Source organism: Chaetura pelagica, unplaced genomic scaffold (genome assembly GCF_000747805.2).
Source record: "Chaetura pelagica isolate M959 unplaced genomic scaffold, ChaPel_1.0 scaffold284, whole genome shotgun sequence".
NCBI classification, from domain to species: domain Eukaryota; kingdom Metazoa; phylum Chordata; class Aves; order Apodiformes; family Apodidae; genus Chaetura; species Chaetura pelagica.
The window spans coordinates 33255-54429 of record NW_009953066.1 but is presented as its reverse complement, the minus strand read 5'-3'; the positions used below and the strand labels follow the sequence as shown (position 1 = coordinate 54429).

General features: G+C 50.1%; 1 protein-coding gene across 1 annotated transcript in view; it reads left to right on the top strand.

Moving 5' to 3' along the window:
- Positions 1 to 21175, top strand: part of SETD2 (SET domain containing 2) — a 57210-nt gene that overhangs the window by 7537 nt on the left and 28498 nt on the right. Inside the window, 10 exon segments of the mRNA XM_009996798.1 lie at positions 1 to 1003; positions 3382 to 3513; positions 4771 to 4899; positions 6037 to 6160; positions 7804 to 7881; positions 8146 to 8243; positions 9935 to 10061; positions 13068 to 13202; positions 14014 to 14142; positions 16943 to 17584. The exon segment at positions 1 to 1003 is cut by the window's left edge and continues 33 nt beyond it. Coding sequence (XP_009995100.1) covers positions 1 to 1003; positions 3382 to 3513; positions 4771 to 4899; positions 6037 to 6160; positions 7804 to 7881; positions 8146 to 8243; positions 9935 to 10061; positions 13068 to 13202; positions 14014 to 14142; positions 16943 to 17584 — 2597 coding nt within the window.

Here is a 21175-nt window from a genome sequence, read left to right as displayed (position 1 = left end):
TGCGGCCGGATCCGTGCCAGCCTCAGAGCGATGGTGTCGACAGCACGAGCCAGGCAGACCTGACAGCAGATTCCCATGGCAAACCCAGCCCAGATGAGAGGATAGTGTTGAAGGAGCTGGTGTCTGTTGGGAGAGCGATGGGCCGGGAAGACGAGCAACCGTTTTGTCTACCAGAAAGTTTCGAAAGCACTGATAAATCCCGACATCAGATGAGCTCTTCCAAGCCAGACAGTCATCAAGGGAAGGGTGGGCTTAACCAGTCTGGTCTTGGAGACTTCTCCAGGCTGGATGGTCTTCATACCCCAGAGGGTGGTGTGAACTGGGATTTTTCCCAGACAGAGAAGCCCAGCAGCACCTACCAGCAGCCAGACAGCAGCTTTGGAGTCTACCCAGGCTATGTTTACCAGCCAGGCTCAGGAGCCTATGCTGGCTCTCAGAGCTACTGGCAGGGCAACGGTTACTGGGATGCCAGGTCAGCCAGCAGACCCTCCGTGGGGAATTATGAACGGATTCAAGGGCAAGTTCCAGATTCTCTAACAGAGGACCACGAGGAGTACGAGGAGGATGACCGTTGGGATGATGACTGCAAACCTCGCTTTCCCAGCCCCTCTGATAAGTGCCAAGTGCCCGGGCAGCAGGAACAGGGCTCAGTGCAGGCACACGAGATCAGCAGCAATTCCACCAAGGAGCCGGTGCCTGGCGGGGAGAAGAAGGAGGAGGTGAAGGTTTTGGAAAAAAACGAGGTGAAAGAACGAGGTCCACCAAAAAAAAGGCGCCCGGAGTTGGAGAGCGACTCTGAGAGCGACGTGGACTCGAGGGAGAAGAAGAAGGTGAAGCCAGAGGGAGAGCAAGTGGAGTCAACACCACAGGACTCCTCCATGGTCGGGAGGTTGTGTATCATGGACGACTTCCGAGACCCCCAGCGCTGGAAGGAGTTTGCCAAGCAAGGAAAGATGCCCTGTTACTTCGACCTCATCGAGGAAAATGTGTACTTGACAGAAAGGTAACTGGTTGCTTTTACCCTTTGGCCCCTCCTCTGCCTGTAGGACATTTAGATTTAACTTCCATTTGGTTCTGTGATGGCTTCTTTTAATTGGGATACTTTGGAGGGAGGGATGCCACATTCCCAACACCTAACAAAGCTTTAACCCTCCCTGGATCTCTTCTGACCACAGAAGCTTGATTTGTGCCCAGACAGACCCTGGTGATGAGAAGAGGTGGGGACGATAGAGAGGGAAGGTGATTTATTGTCACCCTCTTCTTGCAGCATTTTTGTGACATGGTTTAGTGGGACGGGTAGTGTTGAGTTGATGGCTGGACTTGATGATCTGAGAGGTCTTTTCCTGTGATCCTACAATTCTGTCCCCTTTGCCTAGCGTTGGTTTGGGTATCAGGCAGGACTTGGGATTACTGCCACCAGCACCAGCTAAACATGTTCTTGTACCCCTGGTAGTTTGTAAGAATAATTAAATTTTGTCCAAGCTTTTTGCTTTATTCTCTATTTTGCACTGGTCATCTCAGCTTGGTGCAGCTACGTTGGGGCCTGGGTATCAGCATCACCTCTGGGCTTGCTGGTACTTGGCTCTGTAGTGTCCCCAAACACCAGCTCACTCCCTCTCCAAGGACACGAGGAGATCTGTCTGGGAGTGAGAAAGGTTTTGGGCAAACAGTGTGTTTTTCCAAAGGCTTTGGGCACTTGGATGTGGACTATTTGTCCTCTCAGATGAATTACTTTAGATCTCACACAGACTGTTGGACTCGATGATCTTAGAGGTCTTTTCCAACTAGGATGATTCTGTAACGGGAAATACCAGTGGGTAACTGGTGGCTGCAGATGCTTCTTTTCCCTTTTGGCATGGGGATGTTCAGCTTTTTTTCAGCAGGAAGGATATGATCCCTGGGAAAACAAAACAGCTCCTGCAGAGCTCTGGGGTTGATTAGTAAGTTGCTCTTGGGTTTAATTACCTTCATCCTCACCAAGAAAATGCTGAGTGTGGCTTTCCCACCTTGGTGAGAGCTCCTGAGGAGCTGTGAGCAGCTCTCACTCCTGGCATAGACTGTGGCAAAGCCTTGTGGTGGTTTGTATCTGTTTGAAGTCTTTGTGCTCCTTTTTCATCTTGTCGTTCCTCAAGGGTGGTGAAGCACAGACAGAACCACAGAATTACTGAGGCTGGAAAAGACCTCTTGAGATCAAGTCTAGCCTATGACCAACACCACCACATCTCCACCCCATGGCACTAAGTGCCACCTCCAGCCTTTCCCTGAACACCTCCAGGGATGGTGCCTCCACCACTTCCCTGGGCAGTCCATCCCAATGTCTGATCACCCTTTCCATGAGGAAGTGCTTCCTGATATCCAACCTAAACCTCCCCTGGAGCAGCTGCAGGACAGGCCCTCTCATCCTGTCACTGGTTGCCTGGGAGAAAAGCCTGACCCCACCTGACTGCAGCCTCCCTCCAAGTAGTTGTAGAGTGTGAGAAGGGCCCCCCTGAGTCTCCCCTTCTCCAGGCTAAACAACCCCAGCTCCCTCAGCCTCTCCTCACAAGACTTTCCCTCCAGTCCCTTCCCCAGCCTTCCTCTTCACCCACACCATAAGGTACCAGCTCAGGGGGACACTTCAATTTACACCTGTGTTGGGATCATAACACCCCAGACTTTGCCATGTCTTTTGTTCACTAAAACAGCTTGTTTTAAAAAATATTTTAAAATATACTATTGACTCAGAGGCTGAGAGCCAACCTCTGACCTGGGGGTGAACCTGCTGGGATCCGCACTCTAGAGCATTTCCCTGATCATCTCCTGGCAATTCAAATAGCAATTAAAAGATGCCTTTGATGCAACTACAGTAGTCTTGTTTTAGAGTCATAGAATCCCAGACTGGTTTGGATTGGAAGATCATCAGGTTCCAGCCTCCCTGCCATGAGCAGGGACACCTCCCAGCAGCCCAGGCTGCACAAGCCCCATCCAACCTGCCCTTCAACACTGCCAGGGATGGGGCAGCCACAGCTTCCCTGGGCAACCTGGGCCAGTGCCTTCCTGCCCTTATAGGGAAGAATTTCTTCCTGATGTCTCACCTAGATCTCCCCTCTTTCAGTTTAAAACCATGACCTCTTGTCCCCTCACTGCCCTTTCTGCTGAAAAGTCCCTCCCTAGCTTTCCTGGAGCCCCTTCAGGCACTGGAAGCTGCTCTCAGGTCTCCCTGGAGCCTTCTCTTCTCCAGGCTGAACACCCCAACTCTCACAGCCTGGCTCCAGAGCAGAGCTGCTCCAGCCTTTGGATCATCTTCGAGGCCCTTCTCCAGTAACAACCAGTAAAGACTGAGCAGTAATTTCTCTCCCCAGATGCTGCCTGACCTGTATCTCAATGACTTGTTTTCCATAGGAAGAAGAACAAATCTCACCGGGATATCAAGCGGATGCTGTGCGAGTGTCCTCCTCTCTCCAAAGAGGAACGAGCTCAGGGGGAGGTTGCTTGTGGAGAAGACTGTCTGAATCGCCTGCTCATGATAGAGTGGTACGTGGTGGTTCATGGGAAATGGCCTCAAGTTGCCCAGGGGGGGTTGAGGTTGGATCTGGGGAACAATTCCTGCCTGGCAAGGGTTGTCAGGGCCTGGCCCAGGCTGCCCAGGGCAGGGGGGGAGTCCCCATCCCTGGAGGGGTTTCCAAGCCCTGGAGATGGTGCTGAGGGACATGGGGCAGGGGTGGCCTGGGCAGGGCTGGGGGATTGGGTGGGACTGGATGATCTGAGAGGTGTCTTCCAACCAAAACAATTCTATGATTCTGAGAGCTGCCAGAGTTGGGGGGTGGTCCCTATGGGATGACTCGAGCCCCTAAAGGAATTCAGACTTTCCTGAGTGGTGGCAACAAGCTGTCTATGTACTTTCCTTTTCATTGGCTGGTCTGGAGTGTTCTTCAGAGCCTATTGGCCCAGGTTGCCCAGGGAAGCTGTGGCTGCCCCATCCCTGGCAGTGTTGAAGGGCAGGTTGGATGGGGCTTGGAGCAGCCTGGGCTGCTGGGAGGTGTCCCTGCCCATGGCAGTGGTCTTGGGATGATATGATCTTCAAGGTTGCTTCCAATCTAAACCAATTTGGGATTCTATAATTTAAATCTGACCTAAGATCTTCTGCACAAGGCTGGACCTGATCAACCTGGTGTTAACACCTTCTGCAAAGGCTTGGAGCCTTCTTTTCAGCCTTAACTCTAGTCCATCATAAGTGTGGTTGGAGGGAGTCAGAAATGCAAATTGAGACCCTTATTTCTTCTCATTTCTCCTTTTGCATCTCTCTCCTCTCCCCAGAGCCTCACCAGGCTACAGCTGGTGGTCTCCTTTTCCCTCCTGGATGAAGCTAGGAGAAGGGGGAGGCAGGGGACAGGGCACTTGGTGGGATTCACCCCCTGGCATGAGGATTATCACCAGCCAGGGTGGAAGGAGAGGGACTTCCTGCCTTAATAGCCCAGGCAGGAGATGTAAGAGAAGGGCAGGGGAACCCATAAGAAGCTGGGAAGAAGAGGTCACTTCATCTCATTTGGGTTGTAGGGCACTGAAATACAATGACATTCCCATTCCCAAGGTTTTTATCTTCCTTCCAGAAATAATTGATCTGCATGTGCAGGTTGGCAGTCAGCTGGATGTGCTTTTTATAGCAAAACACCCTGGGAGCTTTTACACTGAATCACTGATGGTGCCTTGGTAGCTTTTTCCCGTCTGAGCTGTTTTCTGTTTCTGCTCTTGTCCTGCTGGGACTTGATTTGTTCTGTTTCCTTCCCTTAGTTCTTCCAGGTGCCCCAACGGTGACTACTGCTCCAACAGGCGCTTCCAGAAGAAGCAGCATGCAGATGTTGAGGTGATCCTCACTGAGAAGAAAGGCTGGGGGCTGAGAGCTGCCAAAGATCTGCCATCGTAAGCCTTGGCTCTTCCCATCGCATTCTTCTGCTGTTTGACTCCCTTGGGAAGGGAAAATCAGTCACTTGTGTTGTCACTGACCTTAGATTTCCTGAGGTTCTTCCAGCTTTACTTTAAATCCTTGTTCCTTCTCAGGTCACCCTCTTAGTCATGGGCAGCGGTGTGTCCACTAACCACAGAATGGTTGTAGTTGGGAAGGACCTCTGAGATCACAGAGTCCAGCCATCAACACAAAACAAAATCTCAAACACACACAAACAATACACTCCAGTAAAATAACACCCACAAAAACCCCAACCTGGGCCACTAGAGCATGTCCTGAATGCCACGTCTACACGTTTCTTGAACACCTCCAAGGATGGTGACACCTCCACCTTCCTGAGCAGCTGTCCCAGTCCCTGACCACTCTTGCAGTAAAGAAGTTCTTCCTAATATCCAATCTAACCCTCCCCTGGCCCAACTTCAGGCCATTTCCTCTGGTCCTGTTGTTATTCCCTCACTGCCCTCATCCAACGAGGATGGATGGGTCAAACATCTCCCTCTCTGGTTTTAAGCAAGGGAAAAGGTAGGACCCTAGTGAAGAAAAGCTGTTCCCAAGTTCACCTGGGTGGGCTGGAGGGTTGAAGGCCCAGCTGTGCTGCAGAAGGCAACCTGTGAGGCTTGTGTCTGAGTGTAGGGGGAACTACTTGTTCTCCTCCATCTCTGTTTTGAAGGTCACCTTTCCTACAGGCAGAGAGGATATTTTACTGACCCCTCCTTTCACCCACCAGACCTGCAAGGCCTTCCACTTCAACTGAGGAAAACTGCCTTCCACCACCTCCTCCTAAGAGTCATTTTCCTCTTCACATTGCCCACCAGGGCATGTTCTTCTACAGCCCCAACCCTGCTCACAGAGCAGCTTTATCTTTGTGTCTGGGCTCTTCCCTGTGCCTTCCCTACCCAGGTGACACCAAACAAAAATCAATTAATCCAAATGACCTGAGATTAAGGCAAATCATAATCACAGCTACAACCACCAGGGTGCCCAGGCTGCAGGTTGTCTTCAGAGAGCTCATCTCAGCAGTGGTTATTTTCTGTTCCTTGGTGTTTGTTGGTTATGGACTGATCACTTTCTTTTCCTTTTGGCCTTTGCAGCAACACTTTTGTCTTGGAATATTGTGGGGAAGTGCTGGATCACAAAGAGTTCAAGGCTCGTGTGAAGGAATATGCCCGGAACAAGAACATTCACTATTACTTCATGGCCCTGAAGAATGATGAGGTGAGGAGTGTGAGGGGGAGGTTGGGTGGGCTGACCCCTTCTTCCCAACATCCTGAGTCTACTGACATTGTTTTCCTAAGGAAAGGAAGCCTGAGCTGGCTTTGGGTTGTCATACCTCACTTTTTTTTTTAACCCATCGCTCAGCATCAACCTAATTTAACAGGAATCTGGTTGCTTAACTGTATCCCAGTGTCCTCAGGGAGAAGAAATTGTCCTCCCAAGGGAAAGGATGGAGTGTGGCTCATCCTTTCCATGCAAGTGAGAGACAAACCACCTCAGTGTCCCAGCTTGGGGAGATACTTCAAGCCAAACTCAACCTTCTTGGGTGCCCAAGGAAATCAGTTCAGAAATGTACCAATGAACCACATTTCCTCACTTCCCTTGCTCACAGATCTGCATTAAACTGGGTCACTTGGAGCTGGTGGGGTCCCTATGTCCAGGATTAATGCCACTGAAATATTTATATCCCACAGATTCATAGTTTTTGGGCTTTGCTTCAGTTCTCTGAGCACCAAGAGTATGAATAGAGATTTACTGTCACATTCTGCCTGTCTCTTCTGTCAGGAATTTTTCCAGCCTGGGAAGCTTTACATTAAGGGAGCTAAAAATACCCAGTGCCTTTTTTTTGCCTCTTCTTTTTCCCCAAAATAAGCAAGTTTTGTAGCTGCTGTGATCAGGAGGGGGCAGAGAGGAGTGTTTCCAGTTAGAAAAGGGAGGCTGCAGGGATCCAGGAGATGACCTTTCTGTCATGACCCCCTTTCAAAGGGGGACTGGCCAAGGGGGACTCGGGTACCTTAACAGGTACAATGCGTGGGGCAGAGATGTTCACCTTCCCCAGCCCCATTATTGTCCCACCACATACCAGAGGGGCAGAAACTGGTATTAAAAATACAGAATCCCCAGCCAGCTGAAGAACTCTGCCAGTTTGTGCTGTTCTTTTCTGAGGGCACTTGATAGGATGAGTAGAAATGTCCTCAAGTTGAGCCAGGGGAGGTTTAAGTAGAATCTTAGGAACAATCACTTTACTGAAAGAGGAGTTGCCTGGAGATGCTGTGGTTGCCCCATCTCTGGCAGTGTTGAAGGGCAGGTTGATGGGGCTTGGAGCAGCCTGGGCTGCTGGGAGGTGTCCCTGCCCATGGCAAGGGGTTGAAACTAGATGATTTTCAGGTCCCTTCTAACCCAAACATGTCTGGGATTATGTGATTCTATGACCCCCAGACAGTGACAAGCAGCAGGACAAGAGGAACCAGCCTCAAGTTGTGCCAGGGGAGGTTGAGGTTGGATCTGGGGAACAATTCCTGCCTGGCAAGGGTTGTCAGGGCCTGGCCCAGGCTGCCCAGGGCAGGGGGGGAGTCCCCATCCCTGGAGGGGTTTCCAAGCCCTGGAGATGGTGCTGAGGGACACAGGGCAGGGGTGGCCTGGGCAGGGCTGGGGGAAGGACTCCATGATTTGTTCCAACCTTAACGATTCCTTGATTCTAAAACCCACTCTCCAAACCAAACCAAGTTGACTTGACTTCTCTGTGCCTTATGTTCAAAGATGTGGTGGTCATATCTTCCCTGCTTCCTATTTCTGGGGGAAATAAGAAGAGAGATGGAAGGAGGGGCCTGTTCCCTTCTATTTATTGTCTCTTTTCTTTCCAGATTATCGATGCCACCCAGAAAGGAAACTGCTCTCGGTTTATGAACCACAGTTGTGAACCCAACTGTGAGACACAGAAGGTAAACTGCTGGGCCAAAGCCACCCCCTTCCTTCCTTATTGTCCCTTCTCTTGGAATATTTGTTTTATTTGGTGGTTGTTGTTGCAATTTAGTGAAATAGAAGCAACTACATTTGAACTGGGCAAGTAGTGCTGAGCCAACGGGCAAGTTTTAACTCCATCAGTGGTGTTGTTTGGAGGGTTAATGTTGTTAAGTCAGAGCAAACCCAGAGTCAACCCTGCTTTGGTACCAACTGTTGTCACCTTCTTTGTCTCCCTGCCTTAGTGGACGGTGAACGGGCAGCTCCGGGTTGGATTTTTCACCACCAAGCTGGTCCCCTCGGGCTCAGAGCTGACCTTTGATTACCAGTTCCAGAGATATGGGTACGTTCTGTCTCTCTCTGCTTAAAGCTGCTGGAAGTGGGGTGGTTTGGAGAAGAACCCTGCTCTGAGACCAACCGTTGCAGAGTCTCATCTGCCAGAGCAGTTATAGAAAAGCAACATAAAGGTTCTTCTATTTCTTAACAGATTAGCTGAGGAATTTCCCCCGGATTTAATTTCTCTTGCCCATTGTCACTTTATGACCCTTTTGTTCCACTTCCATCTCTCCCCGCTGGCAATATCCCAGATAATTGCCATGGCTGTTTCTTTCTTCTGTCTAATTATGGGTTCCTCCAGCTCCAGACTCTGCAGTACCCCTCAATAACACCCCTTCTTCCCCACCCACCCCTGCTTTACCACTTTGCAGATACTTGCAGAGCTGTAAAACCCCAGCAGACAGATTGTTCTCTCTGCCTCTCTGACTCCAGAAGTGCAGCTGTGCAGGCTCCAGCACAGACTTTGCCTCTTTTCTCCAAACCTGAGCCTAATACTTTCCTATTCCTTCTTGTCCAGGTGTGTGGCAAAGTATTTCACTCTCTTTAGTGAGAGGAGCACAAAACAGCACCCAACAGGCTCGAGGAAACATGTAATTACGGGATTAATCATAGATCTATTTTATAATCCCATTTTCTTTTAACTGAATGCATTTGTTTAAGGAGCTTCTCTGCCTTTTCCTTCTGGATTTGGCTCCTTCTAAATGCAGAAGAGTCAGAAATGAATTTTTATCTGCATTATAAAACTGTATGTGCTGAAGGGTCAGATGTTGTCGTGGAGTTTTCAGTTCCTGGTGCCCACTGAACCTCACCCCATGGTGCAGCAAAGGCCTGGTTGGTTTCTGGGCATGTGGGGGTATCTAAAGCTGGGGAGTGTCACAAAATATGCAGGCTCTGCACCCATAATCATATTTTTGTCTGTATATGGCTTAGTCAGAATGATTAGGGTTTCAGATACTGAAGTTCAGTGAATTTGGTCTCATCTCCCTCGAGTTTTCCAGCCCTGATCTCTCCAGCATCTTCCCTGAGCTCAGGTTCTGCTTCAGAGAATATCTCACAGTTGAGCTTCCCTGGTTCTTAACACCAGATCCACTTCATCCAGTGGATTAAGCACATTTTTCCAAACCCTCCCCAGTTCTCCCAAGCAATTTTGACATGTGGTGTAAAATTGTATCTCCTGTCAAGTAGGAAATACAGAGGCTTGGTAGAAATATTGCCTGAATAGCATGTAACTTGAATCTCTGCTGCTTCCCATGGCAAAAAAACATCTTCCACTTGAATTTTACAGTTTCCACAAATCCTCAGCCCATTCTTTATTCTGTTTTGAGGAATAAAATGAAAGCCTTTTTAGTAATGAGTATATACTCTTGATGAACTATTCATTAGGAACATGAAAATAGTGATTGCACCGTGTGGTAAGAAGTTAGGAGACCCAGCACCTCCACTTGTGCTGGTTCTTGAGCTATAAAGAGCCTGGAAGTGAAGCAGACTTTGGTTTCCAGCTGGGACAAGGTGGGATCATGGTAATAATGTAAGAAATCAAGAAAGAAAGAAAGAAATGTATTTGAATTTTGAATGACCTGGCCTTGCAGAAAAGTTCCAGTCCCTTTCTTCTGAGGGGTCGCTTAAGAGTGAGGTAGAGCAACTGTCTGTGGTTGTTGTGTGTCTCTAACCTGCTCTGGTGCCTCTGCCCACCCTCAGCAAGGAGGCCCAGAAGTGTTTCTGTGGCTCAGCCAACTGCCGGGGTTACCTGGGAGGAGAGAACAGGGTCAGCATCCGAGCTGCTGGGGGGAAGATGAAGAAGGAGCGTTCCCGGAAGAAGGACTCGGTGAGTCTCGTTCTCCTTTATTTATCTTTTTAAATTGATTTCTGAAGAGTTGCAGCAACCAGTTGTTGACCCTGGACTCTCCATGTTACCTCTGTCATCTTCTGGGATCCATGAGTCAAAAATCAAAGTTAGGATGCATTTATATATAATGTTATTTCTTACTGTTCCTCAATGCCTGTGTTTTCTTGGAGCTTTAGTTACACGAGTGTTTCCTTTCTCTGGGTGACAGCACAAAATACCAGCAGAGAAGAAGGACTAGATTCAGAGTAGATACAAGGAAGAAGTTCTCTGCCCTGAGGGTGGGGAGGGCCTGGCCCAGGTTGCCCAGAGAAGCTGTGGCTGCCCCATCCCTGGGGGTGTTGAAGGGCAGGTTGGATGGGGCTTGGAGCAGCCTGGGCTGGTGGGAGGTGTCCCTGCCCATGGCAGGGTAGCAACCAGTTGTTGACCCTGGACTCTCCATGTTACCTCTGTCATCTTCTGGGATCCATGAGTCAAAAATCAAAGTTAGGATGCATTTATATATAATGTTATTTCTTACTGTTCCTCAATGCCTGTGTTTTCTTGGAGCTTTAGTTACACGAGTGTTTCCTTTCTCTGGGTGACAGCACAAAATACCAGCAGAGAAGAAGGACTAGATTCAGAGTAGATACAAGGAAGAAGTTCTCTGCCCTGAGGGTGGGGAGGGCCTGGCCCAGGTTGCCCAGAGAAGCTGTGGCTGCCCCATCCCTGGGGGTGTTGAAGGGCAGGTTGGATGGGGCTTGGAGCAGCCTGGGCTGGTGGGAGGTGTCCCTGCCCATGGCAGGGTGGGTGGGACTAGATGTCTCTCCCAAACCATTCCATGACTCCATTATATGATTCTATGAAGATGTCCCTGCTTCCTGCAATGGAGTTGGACTCTATGGCCTTTAAAGGTCCCTTCCCACCCAAACCATTAAACCATTCCATGAACATCTGACCATTAACACTGCATGCTGCTAAAAACCACAGAAAATTCTTCTTGGGTTTAAAAATCTGGCTTGTCTTTTATGATTTTTAAACCTGGTTGGAAGATGGACAATTCCACCTTCACCATTTAGGACCTTACCTGAAATTGGACAGCTGGAGGGGAGCAGATGTTTGGGATGTGCCATTTGAGCCTCTTTAATTGCTTTGACCTGAGGCAAAGCAGCTTCCAGGAGGAACTTGCATGAACACGTTGTATTGGTGCTGACTTCAGGCACAGGTTTGTTTACATCTGGATGGGAACAGAATATGGGCCTTAAATCCAGACCTTTTAGTCTTTTTGTAGCTTTTTCATCCATCTAACCCTTGTCTATGGAACTACATTGGATTCCAGGGATGGGTTCACATGGGAGATGTAGGGATCTGCAGAACATCAGAGCAAAGGAGTCAGAAGGAGTTTTGCCTGGGTGCAGGCTGCTGTAAAAACCAACTCTGAGATACCATTTTTCTCTCCTTGAGGTCATAAATCTCTGTTCAATAGGATTTTTACCTGCTCTTTTGGGAGAAGCTACTTTTAAAAATTCCAGCTTCAAATTTTTTTTACCAGAGAGGCAGGAAGCTAAAAATATATGTCATTAATCAGGTGCTTTAAAATGTTTGGTGGCACTGGGCAGTCAGGGGAATGGTGACCCTTGTTTTGGTGTCTGCATGGAGGGGAATGTGCCTCTGGTTGTGAAGATCATAGAATGGTTTGGGTGGGAAGGGACCTTCAAGATCATCCAGTTTCAACCCCCCCTGCATGGGCAGGGACACCTCCCAGCAGCCCAGGCTGCTCCAAGCCCCATCCAACCTGCCCTTCAACACTGCCAGGGATGGGGCAGCCACAGCTTCCCTGGGCAACCTGGGCCAGGCTCTCCCCACCCTCACAAAGAAAGAATTTCCTCCTGATCTCTGACCTAAATCTCTCCTCTTTCAGTTCAAATCCATCACCCTTGTCCTCTCACTACAAGCCCTTGTAAAAAGCCCTTCCAAAAAAAATCCTCAGTACCTGGTAGGTGTTCCAGGGAGTCAATGTGTCTGCAGCCCCAGCTGGTCTCAGGGCACATCTTTTCTCCTTGGTGCAAAGACAAACTTGGCACTGGGAATGTTCTGGTGCAGGCACCTGGAATTTCCTCCCCGTGGTATTTAGGTGGATGCATCTAAAATGTGTTGTGGGGAGAAATGGACGTGGGAGTGGGGGGATTCCTGCTTGGTGTGTGAGGCAGGAGTGCAGCTGGTGGTCCCAGGAAGGGAGCTGGTGGGAGCAGCGTGATCCTGGGTGGGGTTTGAGGTCTGAAAAAAAACCACAATAGACCAGGTAAAAGAAGAAAAACCACATTGAGTCAAGTTGAAGCCAGGCTACTCTTCTATGTGGGCACATCCCAGGATTGTTTTGGTTGGAAAAGCCCTTTAAGATCATGGAATCCAACACCTCCCCCAGCCCTGCCCAGGCCACCCCTGCCCCGTGTCCCTCAGCACCATCTCCAGGGCTTGGAAACCCCTCCAGGGATGGGGACTCCCCCCCTGCCCTGGGCAGCCTGGGCCAGGCCCTGACAACCCTTGGCAGGCAGGAATTGTTCCCCAGATCCAACCTCCACCTCCCCTGGCACAACTTGAGGCCGGTTCCTCTTGTCCCATCCCTTGTTCCTGGGGAGCAGAGCCCGACCCCCCTGGCTCCAACCTCCTCTCAGGCAGCTGCAGAGCCAGCAGGTCTCCCCTCAGCCTCCTTTGCTCCAGGCTGGACACCCCCAGCTCCCTCAGCTGCTCCTGCTCACACTTGTGCTCCAGCCCCTTCCCCAGCTCCCTTGCCCTTCTCTGGACACGCTCCAGCCCCTCCATGTCCTCCTTGTCCTGAGGGGCCCAGACCTGAGCCCAGCATTCCAGGTGCCCCCTCACAGGGGGAAAGAATTGCCAGGGTGAGGCTTCTCCTGGCTCTCCAAGGCATGGAGGGGATTGGTTTCTGCTGTCACACAGGGTGGGATGAGCCTGGCATGACCTGGGAGTTGTTTTCCTTTGGGTGTGCAGGTGGACGGGGAGCTGGAAGCGCTGCTGGAGAACGGAGAAGGTCTCTCTGACAAGAACCAAGTTCTCAGCTTGTCCCGGCTGATGGTCCGGATCGAAACGCTGGAGCAGAAGCTCACCTGCCTCAAACTCATACAGGTGAGGAGATCCCAGCTGGAGGACAGGAAACCATGTCCTTGGAGCTCACCTTTGAGGAGGAAGGAGAAGGGGGGAGGAAGGTCTCACACTCAGGCCAGCAACCTGTGGGCAAGCCGAGAGCTTCTGCGTGGTTTGTAGCCCACGTGTCACCTCCACCCTTTGCTCATTTTGCATTTGGTGGAACTCAGCCTGGTCAAAGGTGCTGCAGAATTCCTTAGGAGCAAATAAATTCCTAGGACACCAGTTTTTAGAGAGTTTACCGAGTAGTTTGTCAGCTTAAAATCACAGCTGCCTGTAGCTCCAAGGTTCTCCTGCATCTTTGCCTGGTGCAGGTGAGTTTCAGCCAAGGCTGCTCTGTCACCCAGGGTTGGTCTTTCCTACTCCCAGTAGGAGCAGTTCCCCAGGTGATGGTTCTCAGGGCTCTGTCACTCAGTATTGGTCTTTCCTACTCCCAGTAGGAGCAGTTCCCCAGGGGAGGGTGCTCAGGGCTCTACCACCCAGGGTTGGTCTTTCCTACCCCCAGTAGGAGCATTTCCCCAGGTGATGGTTCTCAGGGCTCTACCACCCAGGGTTGGTCTTTCCTACTCCTAGTAGCAGTTCCCCAGGGGAGGGTGCTCAGGGCTCTGCCACACGTGGGGCTGCTCCAGACCTGGCAGTTATGGCACCTAAAATGACCTGGTTGTGCCTCCTGCCCTGGGCTTGGGCAGGAGCATCAGCCCAGCTGAGCAGTTGGCTATGGTGGTGGGAACAAACCATCTCCCTGAACAAACCATCTCCCTGCCCACGGGCACTCTGGTTTTGGCTCCTGCAGAACACACACTCCCAGTCCTGCCTGAAGTCCTTCCTGGAGTGCCACGGGCTGTCCCTCCTCTGGATCTGGATGACTGAGCTGGGTGATGGCCGGGGCAGCACGGCCCCCAACCTCAGGCTGCAGCTGGAGGTCAGTGCTGGGCTGGGCCCCCCCAGCAGCTGCTGGGGCAGCAGGGGCTGGGCTGGGTTTGCTGTCCTTTTGTTGGTTGATTTCATCTGTAATTTCTTTTTTTTTGCTTTGTTATTTTTTTCTTTTTATATTTTAATTTTTCATTTCTATTTTATTTTTTTCATTTTCATTTTATTTTTCATTTTCAGTTTATTTTCTGTTTGTTTTTTAAATTAAATTAAATTTTATTTTTCTTTTTTCTTGTTTATTTTTAATTTTAAAATTTAGTTAAATTTTTTAGTTTTTAATTTTCATTCTTAACTTTTATTTTTTACTTTATTTGCTTTTCTCTTTTTCTTTTCTCTTTCTTTTCTCTTTCTTTTCTCTTTCTTTTCTCTTTCTTTTCTCTTTCTTTTCTCTTTCTTTTCTCTTTCTTTTCTCTTTCTTTTCTCTTTCTTTTCTCTTTCTTTTCTCTTTCTTTTCTCTTTCTTTTCTCTTTCTTTTCTCTTTCTTTCCTCTTTCTTTCCTCTTTCTTTTTTCTTCAGTGCTGTTGGGTTGGGGATCTCTGATGATTCCTTAGATCTTGCAGGGTTTGAGTAGAGTTTGGTCTGCCTTGGGCTGTGCAGAGCATGGTGGAATCATCAATCATGGCGTTGTTCTGGTTGGGAAAGCCCTTGAAGATCATGGAATCCAACAACTTCACCAGCCCTGCCAAGGCCAGCCCTGCCCCATGTCCCTCAGCACCATCTCCAGGGCTTGGAAACCCCTCCAGGGATGGGGACTCCCCCCCTGCCCTGGGCAGCCTGGGCCAGGCCCTGACAACCCTTGGCAGGCAGGAATTGTTCCCCAGATCCAACCTCCACCTCCCCTGGCACAACTTGAGGCCGGTTCCTCTTGTCCCATCCCTTGTTCCTGGGGAGCAGAGCCCGACCCCCCTGGCTCCAACCTCCTCTCAGGCAGCTGCAGAGCCAGCAGGTCTCCCCTCAGCCTCCTTTGCTCCAGGCTGGACACCCCCAGCTCCCTCAGCTGCTCCTGCTCACACTTGTGCTCCAGCCCCTTCCCCAGCTCCCTTGCCCTTCTCTGGACACGCTCCAGCCCCTCCATGTCCTCCTTGTCCTGAGGGGCCCAGACTTGACCCCAGGATTGGAGGTGTGTCCTCACCAGTGCCCATGCTGTTGCTGATGGCCCCTGCACCTTGTGTGCAGGTCAGGTTCAGTGAATGGCTCCAGTTTTCCCTTCTGCTGGTGTGATGTGGCTTTTCAGCACTTGGAGCCACAGCAGAAGAGCTTGACAGCTCCTTTGTCAACATCCCTCCCACCATGCTGTGTCACCCCCTGTTGCTGCTCACGAGGCTGCAGAAAGAGCTGAGACCAAATCTCCAGGGACTGGGTTAATCTGTTGCAGTCACTGCTCTGAGAAGGGAGCTGAGCTGATCCCCTTTGGGACTGCAGAGTTTTCTTCTTCAGGGTAGGTGGGATCCATCCCACTTGGTAGATGTTGAAGCCTTTTCTCCAAGGGAGTCTCAGCCCTGGATTTCTGTACACATGGTCCCTACCTCTTGCTCCCTGGTGGGAGTGCTCATGGCATTGCAGAGCTGCTGGGTAGCTCTCCTCTGGCTCCTCTTTGACCTCTGGCTTTGGAGAAACCAATGGTCAGGTTAAGGTGAGACTCCATCTTGCCCCTGGGGATGGTTTCAAGCACTCAGTCTCCTTGATCTCACACACTGAGCTGCTCCCCACGAGCTTCAGGAGGGAGACTGAGTCTTTGGAGTTGTGGTGGCTTCATCTCTTCTCTCAGTGCATCAGGTCACAGCAAGCACACTGGCAGCTTTGGTGGGATTTGGTGGATTGGAGATCATCTTCTAAAATCCAAGTAAATGCTCTTTTCCCCCTTTACATAAAATCATAGTTCTAAGAGACGTGGTCTGGTGGCTGCCAGGTGACCATGGCAGAAGTTAGTGTAATGCCATAGAACAACCTTCTGGCCTTCACTCCATTGGAGGGCCACTTCTGAAAGCAAACAAGTTGAAAACAAAAAGTCCTGTAGAAAGGTCTGGCTCTCCTTTAGAAACAGGGACTTGGGGTCTGGTTCTTGGGAGGGAAGTGGCCAAGGTCACCTGCTGGATCCTGGTTGTGCTCATAGAACATCTGGGACTTCTTCCTGTGCCTGTGATCCCTGTTCCCATGGGCAGGTTTTATAAAAGGATTTTGAAGATCTTTTTTTAATAACTTGATTCTCATCTCAGGCTTTGGACACAACCCTTGGGTACAGCACAAGCTTTTGGGCTCATCTCCAAAAGCTGTCTCCTGCAGCACAGGGCACCTCTGTCAGGCAAGGAAGGAGCTTTCCTGGTGTTCATTGGCAAACTTCCTTGGGTCAATCACTTCTGTTTTGACTGCTGGGACATCTTGATGTTGCTCACCAGGTTTTCTTTCCTGTAGGGTATCTAACTCCTGTGTTGTGGAATTGATTGTCCTAGGAAGGCCATGGCCAACCCTAAGGGTCTGAGCTCTTGGAAATCCATTGGTCCTAAACTTGGACCTAAACTTGGATTAAACTAAATTCGTTTAATCACTAAACCCCTGCACTGACTTTTTCCCACCCAGTCATGGTTTATTTGCTCTCAGCAGACATTCACCCCTGTGGTTCAGCTTTGAGAAGGGACACTGCTGTCCCTGCCCTATGACCTGTCACCATCATGTTGCTATTCCAGAGTTAAAACCTTCCCTTGAGAACAGGAGAACATTCCAGTCTGGAGACACCCTGTAGATTCTCACACCTCTTCACGCTGTGACTTTTTTTTTTTAATCTTTCCAATTAGATCATGAAGACACTAGAGCTCCTGCCCATCCCTACCAAGAACATGCTGGAGGAGAGCAAAGTTCTTCCCATCATTCAGCGCTGGGCTCAGACCAAGACTGCTGTCCCCCAGCTCAGCGAGGGGGACGGCTACTCCAGCGAGAACACCTCGCGGGCCCACACGCCCCTCAACACCCCCGACCTCTCCACCAAGCAGAGCACAGAAGGGGACACAGACACCCCCAAGAAACTGGTGTTTCGAAGGCTGAAAATCATAAGTGAGAACAGCATGGACAGTGCCATCTCGGATACAACCAGTGAGCTGGAAGGGAAGGAGGGCAAAGAGGACCTGGACCAGCTGGAGAGTGCCCCGATGGAGGTGGCGGAGGAGCAGCAGCAGCAGCAGGAGATCAAAGCTGCCCTTGAGGCCCCAGTGGAGAGCAGCAAACCCCAAGCTGCAGAGCTGGAGGCTGAGCCTGAGGCTGAGGTGAAAGAGAGCAACAGCACGAAGCTGGAGGAGCCCATCACGATGGAAACGCCATCCCAAGATGAAGAGGAAGGTGTGTCCGACGTGGAGAGTGAGAGGAGCCAGGAACAGACGGACAAAATAGTGGATGTGAGCGACCTGGCCACCAGGCTGCTGGACAGCTGGAAGGAGCTCAAGGTAAGAGGCACCCACCTGCAGCTGCAGCACCTCTGCTCCTGCTGAGGGACATGCAGAGTTGTTTGTGGTTCAGTACAAACGGGGCTGAGTTCTTGTCTTGTTGGTAGATGTTGGACAACTCTTGAATGTCTTCTCCAAGCAAAAGGGCTTCTCCAGGTGCTTTCTATGTATGTTCTTAACTGCCTTGTCCCTGACTTCCAGTAGATCTCCAGGTGTTGGTGCTTTACATGCTGAAAGGAGCAGATAATCCAGTTGGAGACACCTTAGTCATCCAGTTATTTTTTAGGTGGTTCACAGGGAGGGCAGCTCTAAGGGACTGAGATTCCCTTCTCAACCCATCAGAAGAGGAGGCTACTGGTAACACCTCAAGCATCTTTGCTTGAAGTGCCCAGTCACTGAAACAAATGGAAACCTTCTGCTCTGAAATTCAGTTATCACCAAATCCTCAGTGTTTCCAGTCCTGTTAACATCTGCTTCTCATCTGCAATGTGTAGAGCCTCCAGAAACTGCTCTGTTGGCCTGTGATGTTCTCTGGATAGTTGTTGTGTTGGGTTGACCTCTGGGAGTTTGCAGTTGGTGTTTAGATCAGGTCAGTGTTCAGATTTGGGGTGTTAATTAAGCCTTTAAAGGCAGCTAGAGGAGGTGGCTGCCCATGGTTTCACTCCCAACAAGGTCTCCCTTGAGCAGTTAACATCTTTAAGAGCTTGGTGGCCATGGGCTCTCTTCTCTCCTCCAGATGCAGGCCCTTGTCCCCAAGCAGTGTGGGTGGCCAGCTTGGCCACTGGCTGTTCAGCCAACAGCTTTTTCTGGTGGGACATAGGATGACGTTCCAGTAACTCACCACTCAGCTATTCAGGCATTTCCAGGGGTTTCTTTAGGTCTTTGGGAGCTCCTCACCCATCTGCTGCTTCTCTAGGATTATATACTTGGGATTTGAGCACAAGGGACGGGAGCCTCTAAGTTGTTTTTACCCTTTAATAAGCATAAGAGCAGCATTTGCTGAGGATCCAGCAAAGGATTTAGATGAGATACTATGAAGAAATTCTTCACTGTACAGGTGGGGAGAGCCTGGCCCAGGTTGCCCAGGGAAGCTGTGGCTGCCCCATCCCTGGCAGTGTTGAAGGGCAGGTTGGATGGGGCTTGGAGCAGCCTGGGCTGGTGGGAGGTGTCCCTGCCCATGGCAGGGGGTGGGACTAGATGGTCTTTAAGGTCCTTTCCAACCCAAACCAGTCTGTGAATGTAGGAATTGAAGGTGCTGTCGTGCTTCTGGTATGGTGTGGGCTTGGTGGAAAAGGTGGTGGAAGGTCTTCTACCCTTTACTTCATCAAGTGTCCATCCAGTTCTAATTATCTGAAGTAGTCTTTAAGCAAACGTATAGTTTGAGGTGCAGCACAGAGCTACAGGGTTAGTAACCCAGCGAGCTTGAGAATGAGTGATGACAGGAGACTGATCAAGCACTGGGTGATGTTCCTCCTGAAGCACCACGTGCAAATGGAGGAGACACAGTTGCTGAGTCCATGAACCTTGGCTTGTACGTTCAGCAGCCATAGCTCCAAACATTAACATTTCTACAATGTCCCTAGAGATTTACCCAAGTCTTAGGAGAAATGCTGCCTTCATCAGGAGGACCAGCTGCTCCTGAACATTTGCAGAGTTTGAGTGTAACCATTTGGGCCAGAAATGTTAGTGGGAGAGGAGGTGAGACCTCCTGAACATGAGAGATGTTTCAACTCGATTTTTTTGTCCCCTTCCCCTCTTGACTGAGCAGATCTTTGCTACATCATCTACTAGGTTTCAATGTGCAGACTCTTAAAGGTGGTGGCCTCAGAAGTTTCTTACTTGAAACTTCACTGTCAGGTTGTGTTTATGGTTAGATGGAAACCAAGTCCTTTTCCATCCATTGTGGATACCTGGAATTATTTAAACTGGAAGCTCAGCCCAGTCTTAGTCCTGCACTGCTTTGGACGTAGACTTGGATTGGGTGACCCAGGTCCACTTTTTTGTTTGCAACCAGATGTGTTCTTCCAGGATCATGGGCTGTGGTGTTTAAGCATGAAACAACACAGAAGAAATGGTTAAAAGCACTGATGAAGAATGTGAAGTTTCATGAGTTTCTCCTCCAAAATGTTGGTTTAAGACCAAATTTAATCTGACAGTGTCAGTTTAACACCATGGCTTGTGTTTTCTTTTGGGGCTTGGAGGAGCTCAGCCTTGGGGATCTAGAGACCTTTTCTTTGGAACTTGGAGGAGCTCAGCCTTGGGGATCTAGAGACCTTTGCTGAAGCCCATGGTCAGGCTGTGGAGTCATGACCTGTCACTGTTCTGCTGAAGATGTGGAGTCACATCCTCTCTGTGTACATTTCATTCACCTTGTGTCTTCCCAAGGACGCTGGTGGCCCGATGCAGGGCGTGTGTCTGGTGGTAGGGATGGGATCCATCTCACAAGCCTGAGCTTTGTAGTAATCCCAGCAAATCCCACCCAGAAAAGCAGAGTCATGTGATGGGTTTGTGGAAGCTCATTTCTCTTCCGTAAAGGATTTGTGGGGAAACTGTGACACGGGGATGAATTCTGTCCTGGACTTTATTGTGGCACTAAGAGTTAACTACTTCTGTCCAACTCTCACCTGGTGAGATGCCACCATAGGACAGCCTGGAGGTGGCTGATGTCTCAGGCTAAGCTGGTAGGGTGATGTTTTAGATGGAAGGGGGATGGATAGTCACCTTGGAAAACCAGGTCACCCCAGTGACAAGAGAGCTGGGTGCCTTTCCCACCACTTCCAAGCTTTTTAAAAAGCTGGTTTTGAGTGGTGAAACATCTGCAGATGTTGGCTGGGTGGGGAGGGAGGGTCTGAAACTTAAGCTATGTCCTCTCCAGTCTTGCTGATGACCCCCCTTGTAATTTCAACCATTTCCATCTAGCTTCTCAGGGCAGCAAGGAGCTGGCCATGGGTCTCCTTTTCTCAACTCCATTTTCAACTCCGTGCTGAAGAAGGGAGAGGACATAGCGTGCATACGGTGAAGAAGCGGGAAGATGGTTGGGAAGCTGGCTGATGATGATGATGATGCATGAGCAATGGGATAGGTGGAAAGAGGACAGAGGTGGTTAACTCAGTGATGCCGACGTTATTTTGGTGCGTCCATTGCCGGCAATGGACGTCGCTCCGGGAAAATCCCAACTCCTGGCATGAAAGGATGAAGTGAGCTCTTTTTTTCTCTACCTCTATACACAGGACTCCTAAGTCCTTGGCTTACAGGCCTTGTAGCCTCCAACTCCTTCATCCCAAGGAGTGTTGGCCACCACGACATACCCAGCACAACACACACACACACTCCCCAGCAGGGTAAGTTTTCAGCCTGGGCTGGTGCCCACCCTTCCTGCACTCCAAGGAAGTGGTGCCTACCTCTGCCTATGCTGAAAGCTCACTCTGGGTGGCAAAAGTTGGGTGGTGGACACCTAGCAAGGGTGCAGGTGGTGGTTCAACGTGGTTCTTCCAGGTGTCTTAGCCCGCTCTGGCTGGAGGATTGCACTCAGGTAAGGCTCTGGGGACTGATCCGAGCAGCCAGACCCATGATGGAGGTGACACATGGCAT